At 31.4% G+C, this 22,310-nt stretch overlaps 1 protein-coding gene and 1 pseudogene across 3 annotated transcripts; one reads left to right on the forward strand and one right to left on the reverse strand.

Annotated features, from left to right (window-relative positions):
- The first annotated feature begins 2,190 nt into the window (after window positions 1-2,190).
- On the forward strand, window positions 2,191-4,483 carry LOC117910276 (mitotic-spindle organizing protein 1A-like). 3 transcript variants are annotated; one of them, XM_034824360.1, is made up of 3 exons: window positions 2,191-2,366; window positions 2,464-2,637; window positions 4,021-4,483. In XM_034824360.1, the coding sequence occupies exon 3, from the start codon at window positions 4,091-4,093 to the stop codon at window positions 4,310-4,312; it is 222 nt and encodes a 73-aa protein (XP_034680251.1). In that variant the 5' UTR covers window positions 2,191-2,366; window positions 2,464-2,637; window positions 4,021-4,090; the 3' UTR covers window positions 4,313-4,483. The 3 variants fall into 3 exon arrangements, with proteins under 3 accessions (XP_034680251.1, XP_034680250.1, XP_034680248.1); XM_034824359.1 differs by having other exon boundaries at window positions 2,480-2,637; XM_034824357.1 differs by lacking the exon at window positions 2,464-2,637.
- A 9,358-nt stretch (window positions 4,484-13,841) lies between these two features.
- Window positions 13,842-16,474, reverse strand: LOC117910283 (annotated as a pseudogene).
- Window positions 16,475-22,310: the final 5,836 nt, after the last annotated feature.

Below are 22,310 nucleotides of genomic sequence, written 5' to 3' on the forward strand. Positions count from 1 at the left end.
AACAGACAATTTAGCAAAAGAAGATAAAGGACTATACTTTTCAATATGAGCCGCCCATAAATCACTGGAAAGAAGCTTCTCCCTTGCAGTTCTCTTCCGTCTCTTCCCTTTGGGTGGCTTTGGAAGCACAACCTCCTTACCCAATTTCCGGGCCTCGCAAAAATGGCATATCCAATCCCCTTTTGGAACCTTCTTCAACGGTGGTTTCAAACACTTCAAATGAAACCCACCCAGACAATAATCACACTCAATCATCACAGCCCTTCCCGACTTGAAACATACCCTACACTCCTCCACTTGCAATTCTTCATCATCCGAGCTCGCATTTTCCCTTCTTTTCACATACACATCATCGCCCACTGCAAATTCACCCCATCATACACAACCTTCTTGTAATAAACCCGCTCCTTCGGCCTCAAACTCGCATTCCTCGAAACCCTAGCCCTAGTCACCACATTTCCCTAATCAGGTCTCTTCCTCTTCCGCCCCTCTGACACATCAAGAGTGACCCGAAGCTTTGATCTTTCACCATTTTTCACATATTTTGGAGCGCTTTTCAGGTTCAAAAATTTGTAGGGAAGACCGACGAGATGAACAGCGAAGATCTGATGGATCTAGGCTTGAGACTTGGAGTGAGGATCGACAAGAAGTTATGGTTTTCGGCACTGGAAGGTGGTCGGAGTGATACTGGTGGTCGTTGAAAGGGTTGACGACGGTGAAATGTCATAGCCACCGATAAAGAGGAAGTTAGAGGTGAAGCCTGGGCAAAGAAGAGCCCAATAAAATTTCCTCCCCTTTTCCCTTCTCTTTTCTCTTATTTTCCTCATTATTTTTTAAGGAAAATAATGGGGAAAATATTACGATATTTTCTTTAATATTTTCCATTGTATTTTTTTTCCATCATATTTTCCACATCATCCAAACTAAAGAAAATCATTTTCCCCTGCATTTTTTTCCTTTCCTTAGCATTTTTTGGGAACCAAACATAGCCTAATAGATTGAGTTCATGAAGGTCGTTTTCATGGAAAAAATGGGTTTCCCATGAACGTGAAATACCTTGGTTTTTGGTATTTTGACTAGCTTATGATTTTTAAGTTATTAAGACTTTTTGATAAAATATTAAAAATTCAAATTATTTTTATCAAATAATAGACCGGATAATGACTCTAACGATCCAAGTTTTGTTATATTTGGACTATATGTGCCCCATGAAAAATTTTCAAACATGGTAACACAAGTAAGAGATTCACAAAGATATAGTTTGGATCATTTGTGTTTCTCAAAATTCTCCCAACTCTTTTTCTAGAGTATTATACTTAAAATTATTTTTATGTGATATTAGACATTCTAAAGAAGCTAATCTATAAATTTCGTCTAGTTTGACAATGATACCCTTGTACGAAAATTCCAAAGAGATGAATGAAAAACAAAGTGATTTAACATAGACAATTTTAAATCACTTAGGTTTCTTGAAATTATAGAATATTTTGACCTAATTTTCATGATTTTTAATTATTTTTATATATTATTACACTTAAATGTATATAAATGTATTACAAAAATAAATTATTTGTCTTTTGAAAAAAATTATATTTATTCATATAATTCATTTTAAATAAAATATTACTAATAATGATCATTTTCCAAAATATTATAATTTATTTTTACTAATAAAACAGAATTTATAGATTTATTAAGATACTAATATCTACATTTTATAATTTTTTAGTAAAATGTTATATTTTTAATAAAAAAAAATACATAATTTATGTTTCCCTTATTAATTTTATTAATTTTAAAATTTATCATTATATTATTATTTTTAGATAATTATTTTGTATTAGTTCTTTATAATTTAATATCTTATTGATTTAAAAACCCCTTTAAGATGGATAAAAAGTTTATGTGAACTTCTTAAATATTATAATTTATTATTGAAAAATTAAAATATTATCATTTATTTTTAATAAAAAAATATAGTTTAATATTTAAGAAAAATTATAATTCGAGAAATTAAAAAAAAAACAAAAAAAAAAAACAAATTTGAGTATGTTTCGTAAGAGCTATCTTTGAAAAATAGGTGAGACAAATAATTAAAAATAAAAATAAAATTAATGGGCCTCCGCTTCTCCGGGCCTCCGCCGCTCCGTTCTTAATTATTAAGAAATAAAAAAAATCGAAACGTTAATTTTCCCTGGAAGGGAATTTGAATTAGCAATTTTTTCCCGAACCCCGTTTCGGCTCGGCGAACTGATCTTTTAGATCTCCTTTTCCAAGATCTCTCTTCACTCTTCCTTTGAATTTTGATTTCAAACCCTAGCCCTACCCAATTTGGCAACAGGCTTTCTTCTAGTGGGAAGCTGAAGGTTTGTTGAATTCGAATCTATTTGTTTGTTTCCTTGAGTTGGCATTGTTGAAAATTGTTTTCCATTAAGTCCTTTCATTTTTCTGAATATTTTTTAGTTGAGTTTTGTTGTAGTGGTGGATGATGCATGCGAGGTGTTCGATGAAAAATGCAGAAAATTGTTTGACAAAAAATCATGCTGCTGTTGTGATGGTGAACCTTACAGAGTTTGCATCAAAACATGAAAGAGTTCAGCAGATTTTTGTTTGTCTGAGCTGGGCTATTTTTTAATGGTTGGGTGTTAGTACCGTTTGGAAATGTGTTCTTTTGATCTATAATTTTGTTTAGCTATTCTGATTTAGGGTATGTATCAGGGTTTTAGTGGGTTCATCATGTATGAGAAATGGGGATGTGTTTTCAGAGGATATTCTGAGACACTTAGTATCCTGTGCTTGCAAATTGGGTGCAGCTCTTGATTATGGCTAATGAAAGGCCTAGACATGCTCCTGATTCAATAATGTTTACTCATTAATTGCTTTTATTATTTGTTGCTTCTTAAATTTCTAGATCTAATGCCTTTGCAACAATTTCGCTGTATGCTTACCTCTGAAATTAAGCTGCTCTTTCTGCATTCCCTTCTAGGCAGGCTTATGCATTTTCTGTTTGTATCGGTTTCCTCTGCAGAGTCTAGAAGATATTCTTGTTGTTTCTTTGTTGGTTTTAATGTGAAATCTCTGTTGGATTTAAATGTATAGAAGGTAGGAAGAGTTGGGATATTGGGGGAGCGTGTGTTTTTCTCTGTTCGTTTTTCCTTTTAGCTTAACATCATGGAGTGATTACATCCTTGAAATAGAATTATTATTAACGAAAGCCACCTATATTTTCTATTTCATGTTTTTTCATCTATTCACCAATTTTTGAGAAATTCTTGCATTGTTAGACCAGGTTTTGCAGGCAAATACTCAGTTTAACAGCTTAAAATTTATTTACATTTTAAATTAGATTATTGTTTTCCTGGTAGTTGGAGTAAGGAGCACATAAAATTAAGTACCTCTAGCACATATGCTTACAGAATGTTGTAGGATGCTGCCCCAGTTTGCCTGGACTCTATTGTTAACAGCATCAGTACCATAGAATGTAAGGGTTGCAGCTCAGTGAAGGGACTGTTGATTTGTTGGAAGAAGAGGGGCTGATGTTGGTTGTGGAGAAAAATATTTGTTCTAAAGTTTGATGATTGGAAATATGAGATGAGTTGGAAGTTTGTCATGGAAAAGCCATATGCTATGGAGTATACATTTAAGCAAAGACATTTCCTGTATGGTTTTAATTGTTCTTATTGGGAATTGCCTATCAAATATATATATATATTAAATGGACTTGTGACGATGGCAATGCTATTGTTGTTTGGATACTTGGTCTTTTAGTTTCTTTCATTTTTAGTCACTTTGATGGCATTGGCGTTACCTTCTTTAGACATAACTGTTTGGTTTAGCCTTATAGCTTCTTGCATGCCCTTCAATTGATAGTATTTGTTAAATTGAATGGATTTGCATACTTAGCTAAGGATAATGTGTCTTCTTATAGGTATGTTCATCTCAATGCTTGCTTTGTCAGTTTGCTTTTAATGTCCTGAAATTAGTTAACAGTATGCTACTATTCTTGTCTTAAACTTTCAGGCTCTTTCTTCTAAGGTTGGTTGATTGGACCAAATTTTTCAAAAACAGAAATCCTTTTCAGTCTATTTGTATGGATCCGGAGGCTGCACAGACTGCCCGAGAATCTCTTGAGCTGGCATTTCACATGTCAAACATTCTTGACACAGGACTTGATCGACACACCCTTTCTGTCCTCATTACTCTTTGTGACCTGGGTTTGAACCCTGAGGCACTGGCTGCTGTGGTGAAGGAACTTCGAAGAGAATCCTGTTCCTCGTCCCCAATGCCAGAGACTCCATCATCTGTTTCCTAGGCAGGTTTGTGGTGTATTCTGCTAACGGTCAAAGAAAGAAGAAATTGTAGTTCACTTTTGTTTCAAGCAGGGTCCTTTGCAGATACAGGTTTTCTTTTCCTTATGGAAGTGATTATTCTCTGAGCTTATATTCTCTCACTTCATATCCACCGTTATGTCTTGGCTTGTTCAGTTCCTTCCATTTTCGTATTATTACTTTCTAGCAGTATAATAGGTGCAACAAAAATGAAATGTGTAAGTCACATATATATCCAACTATAGCTGCTTTGGGAGGACATGAAATAGCTATAGACAATGAAAGTAAAAAGCAAGAAGCTATTAGAAACTGTAAATAAATACAAATAATCTATTGCTAATTATCAATCTACTGAAATAGCATAACTAGCTGGCTTTCATTGAAGGTGGTGAGCAAAAACTTCTTCTTTGCCCATCTATATGAACTTCCATTTAGTAATATGGCATTTGGATAGCTTAGGGGAATGAATCATGACCTCAATTTATCATGTTTGATGCAGTGTTTGAAACACAAGTTATAACTGCAACATGCAACAAACACCTTAATCACCAAATTAAAGTAGGAAGTATGTCATTGAAAATTTCAAAATGCCCTTGTTTTGAACGTGAATTACTGAAAATAGATGTTCTCACATAATGCTATAGAAAACTTAATAGAAACATTTCTAATACCATGTAAAATTGATAGATGAATTCAAGTTAGATAAGACATTTAAATGGTCTATGATTGTAGCGACCCACTCACTCTAATACCATTCTATAATGATCTGCTCCGTTTTGAATCCAATGAGTCGAGTCTTTATAGTTTTAAAGCCTGTCTATACAGTTAACATTCTTCCCTTAACCGATGTAAGATATCAGAATGATTCTATCACGGTTTGCTCTTATAAATGGATTGGAACTTGGCATATCATGACATTTTTTGGGATATATAGTTTAATGCTTTCTAGGAATAAGATCCTTTAGAAAAGTTGAATCAGATGCTTTTAATTAGTCAAGGGAAAGATCCCATTGGTAGCTGACAATTGACAATGTAGATTGGTCATTGGTCCAGAGGAGTTGTTTTAATCTTCGATGAGTTTAATCAGGGGTTTATTGCTTCTGGATGGTTGCCTTGAGAGCATCCTAGTCCTCCAGCACACCAAACTTGAACACAAAATGTCTGGTCCTATTAGAAAGACAAACACAAAGATTGAAAAGAAAAAAATAAAATAACATAATGCTGCCATCCGTATCTTTCGATAACAATTAATGATAAGCTTTAAGTGACCGGCACTACGTTAGGTGTGTTCTTACTTACTAGGAAATGAGGCCTAAAGGAGGGCACTTTAGGAGCAATGACGGTTTGTTTGTTTTCCACTTGCAATTTTTTTAATGTATTTTTATTTTTATTTTTCATGGTTTTTTTTCGTCATGTAAGACCAAGTTATCATAGCATGTAGTGCAGTACACCTTGCGGCATGTCTCTTTCAAGATGCTACCCAGCCCAGCCTATACCGAGAAAAATCGAAGTACGAAATTGGAAATTTGCCCTCATAATTAAAAATGCTTGATAACCCCAAAAAGAAAAAGGAAAAAAAAGGAACCATTCAAGATGGGTATTCCTCAAAGACAACAACCCACCTCATTGGCACCTTGGGTCTGCGGAGCAACCATATTATTAACCATTAGGTGGGTATGTGTTTTATTTGGAGGATGGAGTGTATAAAGGTGAGAGAAAGGGGGGAGTTGTTACTTTTAAATGGTAAGACAATTATTAAAATCAAACCATATCTTGAGATTTATGGCTGTCTAAAGCACTCACCAAATCAAACTCCAACTTTGATATGGACCTGAAGCTTTTAGAATTTTTGTATGCGATGAAAGAGATCTGATACGACTGAGATGCTCAAGAGTCACCACTCTTCACGGGTGGCCAACCCTCTTTATTAGCCAGACTACTGGTACATATTTGGTAGTAGGGACAACCTTAACATCAAGGAAGTCATGTAGATCTCTAAGATCCTTCACGAAGAACTATAATGAGAGGCTTGCAATGAAATGAGAAGTAAAGCTTAAGTGGTTACTAGTATTGATAAGGTCATCAACATAGAGAAGAAAATAAATTATGACATTGTTTTTGGAGTATATGAATAATAACACATCTATTAAGAGTCCTGAAAAGTATGATATGATACAACAAATTTAAAGTTTATAATTTATTTAATAAAGTTTCAGTTGCATTTTAATCTATTCTTATTTCATACATTTTATCTTATGAATATTTTGACTTATATTTCTTGTATTTTGCATGACTTGAATATATTAAAAGTTGTACGGGAAGATTCAAGTTATAAGTTCTTTACAAATAGATGATTTGTTTAGAGGTCAATTCATGGACTTAGACAACTCATTACAGGTTGTAATGCATTACCTCCTAATCAAAGAGATAATCGGTCTTACCCACTAAGATGAGGTTTCTATGGTAAATACACTAGTGTGTTTGGTTACACATTAGATAAAACTTATGTTGAATCATGACCTAAGATTATTGAGTAGTCATGACTTTATTAAACTAGTATGAACCTTGAGAGAATATTGAATTTGTAACAAAGTTAGCAATGACTTTAACGTACGAGTGAAATCCTAAAGTAATTATATATTCCCTATAAATTGGGTCACTGTTGATGGAATTTGATCGCAATATGTATTTTCAATATGAGCATCATGATATATCATGAAATTAAGACATTATGTCCCCTTGGGTAATCCTAAGGAGATGTGTTTAAGTAAACTATGACCATAATAGTTTTTTTAGTGAAACTTGATATAAGCTCTTTGTGAGTTAGGATATGTTAATTAATTATATTATAGGAGGATTTAGAACCATAAAGATAATATTGAGAAGTTGATATCATTCACCTTATTAGATTACAAATATTAATTCATAAAGAGATTGTATGCATAAGTTAAAAATTGAACTTTAAAATTTTCAAATAAACAAGGTATGTGCTCTTACATTTTATATATATATTTTTAAAAAGAAATTTATAAAAAAAAATTCACCTAAATAACGCATTTTTTCACTTAAATTAATATTTAAATTGTATACTTTTTATTACTTGAGAAAAAGGATAATGATGGAATTGCATTATTTTTAGTTATATATAAAAAGAACAATAATTTAATTAGATAATTTTTTTTTTTGTAATTTGAACACATGAATTGCAAACAAAAAAAAAAGAAATTGTGAAAGGTGTGAAATATGGAAATCATACATAACTAAGTAATTTTTCCTTTTATTTTGCCAATAAATGACAATAATGCGGGATTAAAAATAAGTGACATTTATTTTGTAATTCATAAAAGGGAAAAAATAAATAGAGGAAGAGAGAGAGAGAGAGAGAGAGAATGAAAACGAAATGAGGAGAGAAAGGAGAGAGCAGAACCTGCACTGCAACCACGGGAAAGCAGAGAAGAGCGAGGGGCGTCCACGAGAGAAAAAGAGTTGGGACTTGGAAAGGGTTTGGATTCTTCTGAAACTTGCATCCATTTCATCTTTTGTTCAACAACATTAAAACTTACGCGTCCACCCTCCACCCTCCAGGTATGAAAAGCGCACCGGAGGCGCGCCTCTTCCATGTCTTGAACTCTGGCTCGTATGCCTTTTGGGCTCGACACGTACCTGAAGCGCTCCTCGACGCGTACCTGAAGCGCGCCTCGACGCGTACCGAAGCGCGCCCCGATGCACACTGAAGCGCGCCTGCCAATTCCTTCACCGACGCCCAAATAGTGGGACAAAATCGAAATTTGATCTCCATTCTCCACTATGAGTGGTAATAATGTATTAGAATGAGTCACCAACAGATTAAAATAAGATTACTTTTTTAGGTTTTTCCGCTTGATGCAGAAAGCTTTAAGCACGTCTTTCCGGTTTACACACTTGACCACTTCGTTGTTTTGTTGCATCTGCATCCTCTGTGGCTTTCTGCATATGTGAATCAAAAGATGGACAGCTGTAAAGCAAAGTCACACCCCTCAAACTGTAAACAATAAAGAGAGAATCCAAACTTCACCTGCGGCATCATCAAGGATGAATGGAAGTATCAGTTCTGGAAAAGAAAATAAACTTTGACTATAATAAAATATTAATATTTATATACTAAAATAGTATCATCTTTAATAAAAAAATATATAATTTATGTTTTTATTATCATATTCCTAAAATCAATTATTTTTAATTACAACACCATTTTTTATTTTTAATAAGGCTTGAATTTAATTTAATTTAATTAATATTATGAAAAATTGAATTTCCAAATTTTTTATAAAATCAAAATATAAAAATTAATTTTAAAAACAACTAAAATTTGTTTATCCAAATGTGTTTTTTTGCTCTTACAAATTATTTTTTTAAAACGCTTATTAAACACATCTTTAAAAGTACCAAAAAACATTGTTTCTTTTTCCTTTAATTTCAAAACTAATTTAAGAAAACATTGTAAAACAAGGCCTGGACTTGAATTTAATCTTCATAATTAATAATGAATAAATATATAAAATAATTTAAAACATATAAAATAAAAGAGTGTATTACACTTTACCTTCAACTAATAGTATGTTTTTCATATTACCCCTTTACATTTAAAATTCAACAATGTACCCATCATACTTCATAAATACATGCCATATACATTTATTGTGTTGTGTGATGATGTTAGTTATAATGACCAAAATATGCATAATGTTGAACATGTGACATGGTTTAAGTGATGACAAAATCATCATTTCAATTTAAAAACCCCAAACTAGTCTTCCTTCTTCAAACAAACTTTTAAACGGAAAAAAAGGTACAACAAGTAAAGATACAAGAAGAGAATAAAATGAAAATAATGTTTGTCATTGAACAGAAAGAACAAGAAATGAGAATATGAAGATAAACAAAGAAAATGATAATGATATGGGAACTGAGGAAAGAGAGCAATACCTGTGATCACTTTGAAGCAAAGAATAATGGAATGCAAACAAGTTGAGAAAGGATAGGTTGGTTTTCCATTTTGATTTTTTGTTCCAAGTACATTGAAGCTTAAGCCTCACACGTCTCAAGTTGAGACTTAACTTGATTCACAAGACTCACTAGAAGTCGTCCACTCAATTTGTTCCTGTTTTAGACTTAATCACTCCTTGTACAAAGTCTTATATGCAGAGTCAAAACTCATCTCATTACCATCAAAGTCACTTGACTCACAAGACTCACCAAAAACTTCTTTCTCGAGTGTTTCCTCAATGACACTTACCATAAAGGCTATGAAATTAGTGCATTCCTCACTTGCATTTGATTCTTTTTCACTTGATTGACATGATTTGTGTGACTCCAAGTGACTTACATGACTCTTTTTTTTTAGGGACATTCGATGGCATAGTGCCTCTTTTCCCCACACTTTAAGCACTCAACCTCAAGGTCCTTTTTGACATTCTTGTCTTTCTTTTTGTCTTTTACATTTGATTTTCCCATTGAATTGTTCTATTTTTTAGCATTTTCCTTGGACTTCTTATATTTCTTGAACTTCATGTATTTTTTGAATTTTCTAGCAAATCTAGCAACTTCTCTATTCGATATTTTCTCATCACTCTCACCTTTGGAACCTAAGGACTCATCTTTAATGGTATTTAAGGCAATGCTCTTTGATTTCCTAGGTGATCCAAGAGTCATTTTAAAGGTTTGGAGTGAACCTACAAGTTTATCTACTTTCAAGGAATCCACATCCTTGGACTTTTCAATGGCGGTGACTTTTGCTCTAAATCTCTCCGAAAGAGATCTTAGAATTTTTTAAACCACTTTGGAGTTAAGAATGGGCTTACTTAGATTAAAGCTAGAATTCACAATGTTCATCAGTTTTGCATAAAACTCTCCAAAGTTTTCATAATCTTTCATCCTAATTGTCTCAAACCTAGAGGTCAACATCTGAAGTTTGAACACTTTCGCAGCATTAGTTCCTTCATGAGTCACTTAGAGAATGTCCCAAGCCTCTTTAGCCAAAGTACATGTAGCTATCCTATGGAATTCATATGTGTTAATGACATTAAAGATGGAATACATGACTCTAACATTGTTTTCACTAGCTTCATTATCACCTCTATCTTATTCCGACTTAGGCTTGATAACATTTGTTGGTCTACCTTCTCTATCCAACACCTTAGTTGGAGACTAACCAAATTCAACAGCATTCCAAACTTTTTTCACTTTGCATTTTAAGAAAATATTGCATTTTCACTATCCACATCTCCATTTTCTTCATCCCAAGCTTAGTCCAATTGTTTGTTCAAGTGCATAGTGGGGGTTTGCTCTGAATATACGTGCATGTGCTCAACAACATAAAAACGGTTTCATAGTATATATATATATATATAAGGAGAATCAAATATAATTAAAACAAATTATAAATTTTTATATATTTTAATTATTTAATCAAGACAAAAAAAATAAGTGAAATAAATTTAAAATAACATATAAAAATAATTTATTAATTATATATATATATATATATATATATATATATATATATATATATATATATATATATATATATATATATATATATATATATTTCATTTTTTTTCTTAAATTTTTGAAGAACCAAACATAATATAATTTATGCATTTTCAAATTATTCAATCTTTATACAATAAAATTAAAATGTATGAAATGACTTTCAAGTAATGTCTTAAAATTATTTATTAAGTTTAAATATATTTTTTAATTTCCTTCACATTTCTCTTCCAATATTTTGGAAACTAAACATAATTTAGTTAATTTTTCTTAAATGCATTTTTATTAGAAATGCAAAAGTATTACATAATAAAAACATTTTAATTAGTATATTTAGATAGGGATGATGACCTTTTCTCCCTTACAAAATTTTTGAAGTTAAAAGTCTAGAGTGAATATTTTAGCTTCCCAAATTGACATTGGGCCTAAGCTTTTAAAATTTTAATTTTCATAATTAGTAAATATTAAAACATATAAAAAAAATAAAAAACAATAATAATAAACTTCATAATAAGTCAATTAAAAAAAAAAAAGAGTAATGGTTTCTCACTTTCATTTTTTACTATTTTAAAAAGATTAATAATAATTCAATCATATAACATTTTTGCTAGTTAAAAAAATCAATAATTTAATTGCATAAATTTTTTATTACCTAATATAGTCAAGAATAACTAAGGTGACAAGTGGATATACTTTCTATATTTTACATAAAATATAAAACCTTTACATAAAATATGTAGTTCTTATAAAAAAACAAATGTAAAATTTGCTTTGCATCCATTTTTTTGTTCAACCACATTCAGACTGACGCGTCCACCCTCCAGGTCTGAAAAGCGGGCACCGGAAGCGTGCCTCATCCATTCTCAAACCCTGACGCGTATCCCTTTCGGGGTAGCCGCCTTGCTCTGAAGCGCGCCTCGACAAGACCCCGAAGCGCGCCCCGACGCGCACTGGAGCGAGGCTCGACGCGCAACTGAAGAGTTCCTTGGCCAATTCGCTCACCTGAGCGCCCCTCGACACGACCCTGAAGCGCGCCCCGACGCGCACCTGAAGCGTTCCTTGGCCAATTCGCTCACCTGAGCGCGCCTCAACACGACCCTGAAGCTTACCCCGAAGCGACCTGAAGCTCGCCGCGACGCGCACTGGAGCGAGGCTCGACGCACCTGAAGCGTTCCTTGGCCAATTCGCTCACCTGAGCGCTCCTCGACACGACCCCGAAGCGACCTAAAGCGCGCCCCGACGCGCACCTGAAGCGCGCCGCGACACGCACTGGAGCGAGGCTCGACGCGCACCTGAAGCTTCCTTGGCCAATTCGCTCACCTGAGCGCGCCTCAACACGACCCTGAAGCTTACCCCGAAGCGACCTGAAGCGCGCCCCGAAGCTCACCTGAAGCGCGCCGCGACGCGCACTGGAGCGAGGCTCGACGCGCACCTGAAGCGTTCCTTGGCCAATTCGCTCACCTGAGCGCGCCTCGACACGATCCTGAAGCTTACCCCGAAGCGACCTGAAGCGCGCCCCGACGCGCACCTGAAGCATTCCTTGGCCAATTCGCTCACCTGAGTCCGACTCCCAAATAGTGGGACAAAATTGAATCTTGATCTCCATTCTCCCCATGAATTGTGATAATTATTAGAGTTACACTTGGACACTGATTTAAAAAAATATTTTTAGCATTTTTAATATTTAAATAATAAAAAATCTCAAGTATTACAAATGTTAAAATTATTTTGTAAAATCACTATGAAACAACATTTTTAGTCACAGATTCAAAGTAAATTATATTTTTAGTTAATGCAGAAAGCTTTAAGCACGTCTTTCCTGCTTAAAAACACTTGGCCACTTCGTTGTTTTGTTGTATATGCAAGCAGCAATCATCTACATCCTCTGTGGCTTTCTGCATATTTGAATCATAAGCTGGCTGTAAAACAAAGTCACACACTATTTTTTAATACAAACTGATAGAGATTCATATAGAAAAAATGTTCCTCCCCGTAACAACTAACAAGAAGAAAAAGTGAAACCGCCTCCACTTCATTTTCTGCTTCAACAAATTAGTAGAAAAGAGAGCACTGTGTTGCTTTCCATCCATGGTTACATATCCAGAAAATTGTTGAAAACTGACGTGGGCTTGCAGAGTGTCTCCATTGTTGGGCATAACGGAGTTGTACATGTTGTGGCTATTATTATAAGTATAACATACCATCTATGACTGGGATTTCAGGGCTTTGATGAGACAGACGTCTCTGGACTCTGGAGAGAGAGAGACAGCTGAATGGAGACCTTTGGCGTGTGATGTAGCTAGGATGATGGTGTCTTCGATCTCTTATAGATACCACCAATGTTGATTAATTCGAGAAACTTAAACAATCAAATTAATCTATCGTTCTTTAGTATAATATTCATTTTATTATATAATATGCTTTGAATTTTTCTTCGAAAAAGTCAACAAAAGATTTTTTTTTTTTTTCTTAAGAAGTGTATCAAATTTCAACCTATTTCTAAATCTCTAGAAGAGTGCAAGTCGGTGCTGCTATTCTCTGCCAATCAGAGCTTTCTTCCACCATATTCTTAAAGCCATAAAATCGTGGTTTGCTTCATGTTGCATCGTCTCCTCCCGAAGTTGAGATCCAAGGGTGTGAAAACAAGAGAGTGGTCGTGAGATTGAAGAAACAAGGGTTTTAGGGCTAGGAAAGAAAAGGCTGCTGTTTGGTTAGGATATTAGGTGTTGTGCGTGGGCCATTAATTTTAGGCTTGGAATATTGACCCCATATAGTGCTAGTTATGGGCTGATAAGCTTTTTGGTTTGGTTTTAGGCTTATAGTTAGCAGTTTATCCTTCTCTTTACGAAAAAATTCTGCTTCTAATTCTAATCTGAGTGTTCCAACTGAAGTCCTCTACAATAATCACAGGATTTTAAATCCAAATTTGCCGTTCTGATACCTGAGATGCTGCTAAATGCATGGAAAATGAGGATGTGAAGAGCATTGATCTAATCTAAAAGGAAATGCATTAATATCTGAACACAATATGAAGAGACATCCTCTGTTATCTAGTAATACATAATGACCTATAGTTCTTATCCGTGAATTTGATCCGTTCATTCAGCTGGTGGGGGTTGTCCTTTTAGAAATGCAGTGAACAGAACTAGTGCTCTGGCTGGTTGTGTACCCGGCACTGTATGTGACCCTCCTCTCACGGTGGCAAAGGATAGGATGTCACCATAAACTTGCGTCCATCCACCAACCTAGAAAAACAGAAGAAAAACCATCATGAATGAGATTTGAATCATCCGATCTTTAATTAAGCAGTTGAAACTTGAAGTGAGTTATGAAGTTAATCTCATATTCATGTATAGAAGCCAACCTGTTCTCCCTCAAACCAATTTCTGTAAGGTACAGTTGTATTCAGTCTCAACTCCTTCGCCAATCCATCCACCAGAGTCCGAGTTCCAAATAGTGGGATTACTGAATCTTGATCTCCACTGTAGAGGTTTTTAAGTATTACTATCACTATTTTGAATCATAATGAAAAAAAATAGCGCCCATATGTATCATGTAACATTACCTGTAAACAAAGGTCCGGATACCAGACTTGACAAGGGAGCCCATGACAGGAATCATGGTTATCTCCTTGTCTTTTATATTGTATCTAAGAGCACTGTAACATGGAGATTAAAAAAAAAACAATTTATATCCATGAAATCGCAATTTTAAAAAGCAAAAGGTAAGAGAAAAAGAAAAAGCAAATATGGATGCTAGAAAAAAAGTTGGTTATGTAGTAGAGGTCCATTGTAGATTGAATTTTACCCGCTGCACATACTCCAGTTGGCGACTCCAACTAGTCTAGCATGGAGAGACTTCTGCACATCTTCCCTATTCAAATACTTGTTTACTTCGTCTCCTATACAAACATCCACATTCTCTGTGACTTGCTGCATAGGCCAAAAGCAAAGTCATGTACAAACTAGAGCAAAATTGTGCAAATTCCTAATACATGGTTCTTCCTGATTAAAAAAAGTAAATTATCATGGGGATGAAATTAATTGCAGTGTATTTTAATGGTGGAGCACTGTTGAGATCATGTTAACCTTACCGGTTGTGGATCGACAGATGGTAAGCAGGAGTTAAGAGTGACATCAAACCGGTCAACAGAGTCACCAACTTCTTGTGAATATTGGCTTCGTACAGCTAAACAAGCAGGTGATAAAGAACCAGATGTCTGCTCTCTGTTCATTCGAGAATAATTGCACTTTGAAGAGAAAAGATTGTAAGTAGAATCTGATATCAAGCCATGGGACCAGTAGAAATGTGGGACTGAGTTGTAATTAGTATCGAAATCCATAAGAGGATCTCCCATCTGCAATATTAAAGTTAAGTCCTAACATTAATTTCAGCCCAATCCTTGAAGAAAAACTAATCCGGATTTTTCTCTGCCTCAACTCACAAGGATTCCTTTCAAATTGAACTTCACGCGGGACTCAAGAATGAGTTGGGCAAGTTGTGGAACAAAGTGACCTGAAAAAAGAATAAATCAAGCAGAGGATTGAAGCAAAAAAAAATCATGTTTGATCAGAGCGCTTGAAATCAAAGGACAAAATTTTGGTTAACGTGGGAAGAGACTTGTGAATATTCTTTATTATGTTACAGCATACCAGCATAACTCTCTCCAGCTATGAACAATTCGCTGTTCTTGTATTGTGGGAATTTGATGAACCAATTCTTCAAGAAGACGAGATTGTCTCGTGCTTATAAAGAAAAGCAGACCCATAATCAGTTAGAAAAATGTATCAGATTGAAACCAATTCTCAGTAACCGCTAGTTAAATTCTTGATGAAATTTCAAAAGGAAAAAAACCTGCAATCTCATCATTTAGGTTGGTGTAGAAGGACGTATTAGCAGAATAAGAGAATCCAGTTCCAGCAGGTGACTCCGGATATAACATGTTTGCTTCTGTAACATAAAGCAATAAAAAAATATGAAGTTCATTATTTGACTACGGCCCTTTCTTGGGTCATTTTCCTTGCCATGACTACAGCCAAGTAGCACTCTCCTACAAAATAAAAAAGGGGAGAATAATATTTTGTGGCGTGCCTCTGTTCCAACTGTATTTATTGGTGAGTAGGATATCTCCACTGGGTCTAAAAGGGCCATGTTGGGTGAAAGCTCCACCTCCCACGGAGGAGCAACCAGGTCCTATACAAGGAAAAAGATAAAATTAATGCTAGATCTGTTAAAAACTCAGAAATGATTCTAACTTTAGCAGCTACAGTTAATTTAAAGCATAAATTTTACCTCCACTGAACCAGACAACCAGAGGCTTTAAAGCAGTTGTGTCATCTTCCGCTTCAACAAAGTAGTAAAAGAAAGATCTGTCCTGCTTTTCATCTATGGTTATGTATCCCGAAAATTGTTGAAAGCTAACTCGGGTTGTCCCGGCAAACTACTGATTTGATCAGCCTGGGCAGAGTGGGACTCCACTGCTGATGAACAGAAGTGAACCAGAGCTGCACATACTGCAGCCAGGATCATCATCCAAGACTGGGTTTGCATGGTTACCGAGAGAGAAAGAGAAGCTATGGAGACAGCTTGATTCTCCAATTTATTATAGGAAGGGCACAATTTCCATGCGTTGAAAAAAGTACCCAGTGTGAACGCAGATATATTTGGAGTGGTGTTTCTTTGGACGTCATGAGTGACGCCAAGGTTGTCCTCCGTCCTACTTTCCAGTGAGAAAAGAAACTCACTGATCCAAGCATACAATTTCAGTCGACACGTTCCTGGTTGTACTATTTAAAAGACACGTCCCATCGTGTATTCAGATCCGAGGAGAAAGGAATCTAATTTGAAGGAAGCGTGTTTTGAGCCTTGAAGGAAGCGTGTTTTGAGCCCGTTGGGCCAAAAATTAATAAAAGATCCTCCCAACACGATTGTAAGGATATAAGGTTGGAATAGACAAAAATACCCTTTTTTTTTTTTTTTTTACTTACACTCATCATTTTGTCTTTATACCATCACTCACTCTTTACATGCCCCATCCATAAAATTCTCCTTTATTTAATCATTTTTTTTATTTTTTATTATTTTTTAAACTCCTTTAAAAATAATTGAAAATCAACATTATTTTCTATTTTTAAATTATAAATAAATAAAAATTATATTAATGATTCAAAAATTATTTTGGAACATACTTTTGAAAAAAATATTAATTTAAATGAATAAAAATTATTTTTTACATTTTACAAGTAAATAATTTAATGATTAAAACACTATTTAAAATAAATATATTTACTATTTTTTTTCTTTTATACTAAAAAGTATTTTAAAGTTTATTTTTTATTATTATAAAATAAAAAGTTTAAAGTTTTTTTTTTTAATCTTTTTCTTTCCATAGTTTAATAATTTTTTTAACATAGACTTTTGTAATAAGTTATATGAATGTTCCAAATTTGTTTATTAAGGAATTTTTTTAATGATTTGAATTAATTGAAAATTTATTGAAATGAGAAAAAAGAAAAAGAGAGAAAGAGGATAGATGAAGAGTTTTTATTTTAAATATCCAACTAAAATGTTTTCGTATTTAGAAATGGATTATATCAATACATAGTATAGTAGAGATTGATTTTTTTCTCATACAAAAGGGTTAAATGATATGTTTACTCATTTTAAATAAAAACAAGTAGTTAAAAATTATATAGATTATGTTTGAGTTTGGTTTTAAAATATTTTTTCTAGTTTTTATTATTTTTTATTTTTAAAAATTATTTTTATTTTCTATATTGTCTCTTTTTGAAAATACATTTAATTAAAAAAATGAAAAATATTTTTAAAAATGAAAATTGAAGACCTTGTTTAATACTAAGATAATAAAAAGAATTAAATTTCATTTATTAATTATTCTTTTTTATTTTTAAAATATAATATGTTCACAATTAAATAAAGGAATTGGTCAATTGTATATTTTTTTTCACAAAAATGTAATATGTTCATAAAAAAATTGGATTGAAGTTTTTCATCATTTTTTTAATCAAACTACTAGAATCATGTTTAATACAAATATTGACATATATGTACTACGGGAATATGAAATTTGTGTCACTATACAAGAGTATTTACTAACTGTATAAGGGAAATGTACTAAGTGTACAAACAGTGTATAAGATTACCATTTATAAAAGATTTCAATCTATTTTGAACCACTCCTTTATTTTCCTTGTCACCCACAAATTGCATACTCATGTCATGCACTTTATTTAACTCCCATATGGAAATTCTAATACTTTCCCCAATAATGATGTTTGGGAAAAAAAAAACTAGCCCTAATTCATTCATCTTTTTATTAGTTAAACCATTAGAAATATGGTTAACACACCTACATGGACATATTACTTAGGATAGATATATTGTGCAATGGTATTACACTAATTGTACAAGGGAAATGTACTAAGTGTACAAGGAAAATGTACTAAGTGTACAAGGAAAATGTACTAAGTGTACAAGGGTGTACAAGACTACCATCTATAAAAAAAATTTAATCGATTTTGAATCACTTTTTCATTTTCCTTGTCACCCATAGATTGCATACCTACGTCATGCAATTTATTTAACTTTTACATGAAAATTTCGATACTTTTCTTAGTAATAATGTTTGGGGAAAAAAATTTAATCATAATTCATCCACCATTTTGTTAACCAAACCATTAGAAATAAGATTAATATATCTACGTGGACACACAACTTAAGAGAGAGATATTGCACCATTGTACAATGATGTTACACTAACTGTACAAGGGAAATGTACTAAGTGTACAAGGGAAATATACTAAGTGTACAAGGGTGTACAAGGCTACCATTTGTGAAAGATTTTAGTCGATTTTGAATCATTTCTTTATTTTTTTTGTTACCCATAAATTGTTTATGAAATTTGCACTATTATATAAGGGTGTTACACTAACTATAAAAGAGTATTCCACTCACTATGTAAGGCAATGTACTAACTGTATGGGGTAAATGTACTAATTATACAAGGGTGTACAAGGTTGTCTTTTATGCAAGATTTTAATCAATTCTGAACTTTTTTTTTTCTTGTCACATAAGGATTGAACACTTTTCCCCCACACATTCCTTCACCTAAAAATTGTTTTAATTTTAAATTTTAAATTTCATCATCCAAAATTTGTAATTGCATATTTCATTTAAGTAGTTTTAACAATATTTTTTCTTATTACATTTACATCCTATATAAAGGAAAATTAACCATAATATTTAGGTATTACCTTTTTTTTTTTATGAAATCAAATTAATATAAATGGATAACACATTAATGTCATTGTTTCAAATAACTTAAGACAATATAAACAACATATAATAACCGTTGAGGAAAAATTATGAATTTTTTTTTTACCAAACTATGTCATTTAGATCTTCTCTACCAAAATTAAAACATAGGAAATAAAATTAAAATTAATCACATTTAAAGTGTTTATTACAAGTAAACTGAATGAAATATATATTTTTACTATTTTACCTTTATAAACATAATGTTAGCAGATATTAAAAAAATCATATTTAAATAGAATTAACAAGGATAAAAAATTATCTTTGTAACATTTGTAATTTTTTTTTTATAAAAAATCATTAATTTAAATTATCAAGTTAATTTAAAATAATTTTTTTGTTGTAATTATAGTTTTAAAGATTCTACAATTTTTATATTATTACTTTTAATTTATTTTATTTGATTTTTTATTTTAAATTTCATCTAAACTTGTTTTTTCTTACATTTATATGTTTTCTATTATATCCTTATTTAAAGTGATTTTCATCTAATTTGTATTCCATTATATTCTCTTTTCAATTTTAATGTGTTGTTATACCTCTTTACATAACAAAAGATTTTATTATTTTTCATCTACAAAACTCTATACAAAAGATATCATGTACGAGGAAAAAAAAATAAAAAAAGAGAAAATTATGATATAATTTACATACACATCTCTTAATATGATACATTTGCTTGACTTAATGATATCATGCTTTAATAATTTAAATCATGTCAAGTCCACATCTATTTTAGATTTAAAAAGGCATTTGAATATTTTTCAAATTATTAAGTTATAATACATTATTCAATTAAAAATTAATTATCACCATTAGTTAAAAGATGATCATGTTACAATAATATATTAAAACAATATCAATGAATTGTCCAAAAAATAGAGAAAATATTCAAATAATTGTCTACAACCTTAAAGATATTTATATATATATATTGGATAAAAAAGAATAATAATATTTTTTAAGGTGTTTAAAAATTATTTATTATATATTTTTTAAGTTTTAAAAAAAATATTTTATGAGGTATTTAAAAAAAATTTACTTTAAAAATATAGTAATAATCCTTTTCAACCATTGATTACCAATATTTAATTTATTAGGCATGGTTTTTGGGAGAAAAATAATTGATGAAAATAGTAACACCTTTCTAGAAAAGAATTAATTTACATGTCCCACCGATTAATATGTGAGAGAAAAAGATAAGGTGAATGATGAAAGAGAGAGGGAAAAAAAGAATGAAAGAGAGTGGGAAGTTAATTGTTTTCTTTTTCTTTTTGACAATAAAGGGCATTTTCGAAAAATTAAATGTTTCATATCCTTCTTTTCAATTTGTAGACTTTCTTTAGGTGTTGGGTTTAAATATGAAACTTATGAGGATCTTTTATCAATTTTTTGGCCCAGTTGGGCCCAAAACACAATTCTCCCTTGAAGGAAGAAAGTTGTCATAGATCCAAATTTTCGGTGAAATAAATTATTATTAAAAAGATGTTAAAAAAAAACGTGGCTTTGGATAAAATTTGGGATTAATAATAAGTACTATTTTGAAACGTCACATGTATTAAAAAGGTGATATATGGGAAAATACTATATTAGAGGGAACAAGTATTTTAATTGAAATAAATGAAAATAAAATAAATAAATATTTTTTTATTAACAAATTTTCTTAATGAAATCTCCTTACAAGTTCAAGAAACGATATAAGTATTTCTTACACGATCCTTGCCTTTGAACGAGTTCATTCCAAATCAAGTCGTTAATTGTCTTTGTAATTCTCTCAAATCAAGGAAACATTTTCATATCTTTCAAATTACGATCAAATTAAAAGAATTAGAGGAATATATTATTTTACAAAAAAAAAAATATTATCACAAAGATTGTATCACATAATTTATTAATTTTAATAAAAATTTTGTTTTATATTATTTTTCTTTTATATATTTTGCTTATATTGTAAGACTTTCATAAAATAGATTTAGATTCAATTTTATGGTCATTTTAGAAAGTGCTTTTAACATTTATAATATTTGAAAATTTTTAATACTATAAGGTGTTTGACATGTTAAAAATGTTAATTATTTCATTTTTATGGTCTTATTAAATATTAATTTATATATATTTAATAAATAAAATTATTTTTTATTAACCCTAATTATTTGCTTATTATGTAGTTAGTAGTAGAAATTATATTTAAAGTAATAACACATAAAACATCATTCTAAAATAATATGTTTTTATTATAGAAAAAAAAAGTTATTTAAACTTATGTTGACAAGACGAGTTTTTGATAAATAAAATAATATTATATGGGTCCATAAATTCAGAAATAGATTTTGAACAATTAAAATTAGAGGATTAGAATATATAAAAATATTGAATTAATAACTAAAATAATAATTATCAATTTTGAGAAATAAATTTAAATTTTAAGGTTATGTTTGGTTTTTCAGTAGGAAAAGAAAAAAAAATGTTAAAGAAAATTATTTTCTCGTATTTGATTTTACTATAAAATGCAAAAGAAAGTTAAAAATCATTAAAATTATTAAAAATAGAAGAGTTAAATTTATAAAAAAAGTTTGAAGTAATATATAAAAATAATTTATTTATTTTAAATTTATTTATTTTCTTTTCTTTTCTTTTCTTTTCTTCTTTCTTTCATTTTTTTCTCTCTCTTGTATTTACTTTTAAACCTTTTAATAACCAAACATAGCCTAAGACAATAGAAAATCCCCTCAATCTTTATAAACTAGGGAAATCCTAAATTCTCAGTTAAGAGAAGAGGACCACGGGAGGTTCAAATCCTTTGTTTGAAGCTTTTCAAATTTCTCCAAAATCTTTAAAGTTCTTTGGAAGGTTTTTAAAGGGGAAAAGGAGATTCATAATTAATAAATATATAAAAGAATTTTAAAAAATAAAAAATACAAGAAGAATAGACTTCATTAAAATTTTTATTTAAATAAATATTTCCTTTTTTTTTTTACTATTTTTCAAAACATAATAACTAAACTACATAATATTTCCACAAAATTTTCAGTAATAATAACTAAATTGTATTTTCTTTCCTACATACAAAACAAGAATAATCATATCGTATAATTTTTATTACTTGGAAAAATGATAGTG

This window comes from Vitis riparia, unplaced genomic scaffold (assembly GCF_004353265.1).
Source record: "Vitis riparia cultivar Riparia Gloire de Montpellier isolate 1030 unplaced genomic scaffold, EGFV_Vit.rip_1.0 scaffold690_pilon_pilon, whole genome shotgun sequence".
Classification (NCBI taxonomy): domain Eukaryota; kingdom Viridiplantae; phylum Streptophyta; class Magnoliopsida; order Vitales; family Vitaceae; genus Vitis; species Vitis riparia.

What these genes read in the sequence shown, in the direction of transcription:
- LOC117910276 (XM_034824360.1), top strand. Translation starts at nt 4,091, where the DNA reads ATGGATCCGGAGGCTGCACAGACTGCCCGAGAATCTCTTGAGCTGGCA.